This window comes from Nematolebias whitei, chromosome 1 (genome assembly GCF_014905685.2).
Source record: "Nematolebias whitei isolate Nwh7 chromosome 1, NemWhi1, whole genome shotgun sequence".
In the NCBI taxonomy this organism is placed as follows: domain Eukaryota; kingdom Metazoa; phylum Chordata; class Actinopteri; order Cyprinodontiformes; family Rivulidae; genus Nematolebias; species Nematolebias whitei.
Genome location: NC_056498.1, coordinates 38,778,736 through 38,779,889, shown reverse-complemented (window position 1 = coordinate 38,779,889; position 1,154 = coordinate 38,778,736). Strand labels below are relative to the sequence as shown.

At 38.0% G+C, this 1,154-nt stretch overlaps 1 protein-coding gene across 1 annotated transcript in view; it reads right to left on the bottom strand.

Moving 5' to 3' along the window:
* Positions 1 to 534, bottom strand: part of LOC119417141 (UDP-glucuronosyltransferase 2A1) — a 5,956-nt gene extending 5,422 nt beyond the window's left edge. Inside the window, exon 1 of the mRNA XM_037684354.1 lies at positions 467 to 534. Within this exon, the coding sequence (XP_037540282.1) occupies positions 467 to 526 (60 nt within the window). The 5' untranslated portion in view covers positions 527 to 534. The remainder of the gene's footprint in view (positions 1 to 466) is intronic.
* Between the last annotated feature and the right edge of the window lie 620 nt (positions 535 to 1,154).

The following is a 1,154-nucleotide window of genomic DNA, read 5'->3' as shown; positions in this document are numbered from 1 at the left end:
TTAAGTTTCTGCGCTCCGACACAAGACGTGAGTCAGCCTCAGACCCGAGGAAGAACTTGAAAATCTTTCAATTTGTTTTAAAATCACAAAAGGTTCAAACTGTCGTGATTCTGTGGCAACAAACGGGTAAAGATCCTCAAAATCAGGAGGGAAGATGCAAAAATGTTTCCACTGTAATTATGTTTGTAAACCATTCCACATTTTAGTGCATTTGATTTAAAGTCTAAGAAAAACTAATAATAGTTTGATCAAAAGATGTGCAACAAGAGGAGGAACTGTGAACCGAACCGTAAGCTTTAACTTGCTTAAATGTTTCTTTAATCACCTGGAGGACACAAACCGAGATGCTGAGGATTAAATGTTAATAATCTTTGTCAATAATCTACACAAGCTACAGCTGTTTGGACACGTGAAATGTGGATTTGTTTGTAGTTTTTTAAGGATGGATGCTGATGGAAAACCTCACCTGGTCGTTGTTGAACCTGGTTCCAGATGTTCGCACCCAAGCTGCCGCTCCTCCGTGCATCAGGAGGCTCTGCCATGTTTTATTACACGCACTTTAACTTTTGCACACAGTCTGAGGCAAAGTCCAGTCTGAGGCGGTAAATCACAGACGTTTATGGTGGTTATGTTTGCTCCCATTAAGAGATGAGTTTAAATCCTGTTTACAGCTCTGGATGTTGGGTTGGACATATTTTTCATCCTGCAGGTCACACAATCGGTTTTCTTGTTTAATTTGGACAAAAGTCATCTCACGTTTCATTCGTACAGTTTAACGTTTTCTTTGTAAAGTTAAAAGTAGTTACTGATTTCATTAGTTTATTCGTCCTCAGCCGTTTTCTCAGATTTATCCTTTAACGTCTTGTTCAGTGGTTTTAAAAAATGACCTCAAACCAACAAAAACAAAGATATTTTTCTCCACACAGAATAAAAAAAATTCTGATGTGAGGATCAAAACTGACACAAGTTTTATTTTTCATATCGATACGTAATTAATGTGTTCTTAAAATAAACATTCGTATGCAACATTTGAGAGCAGCGTCCATCTTGCTTCCCTACGGAAACAGCCGGAGTGACTGAAACCGGGTCAACAACGGGCTCTGTGTGATTTATTTCAATAAAACAGCAGAAGTTGATCAAAGTGCTTTACAAAT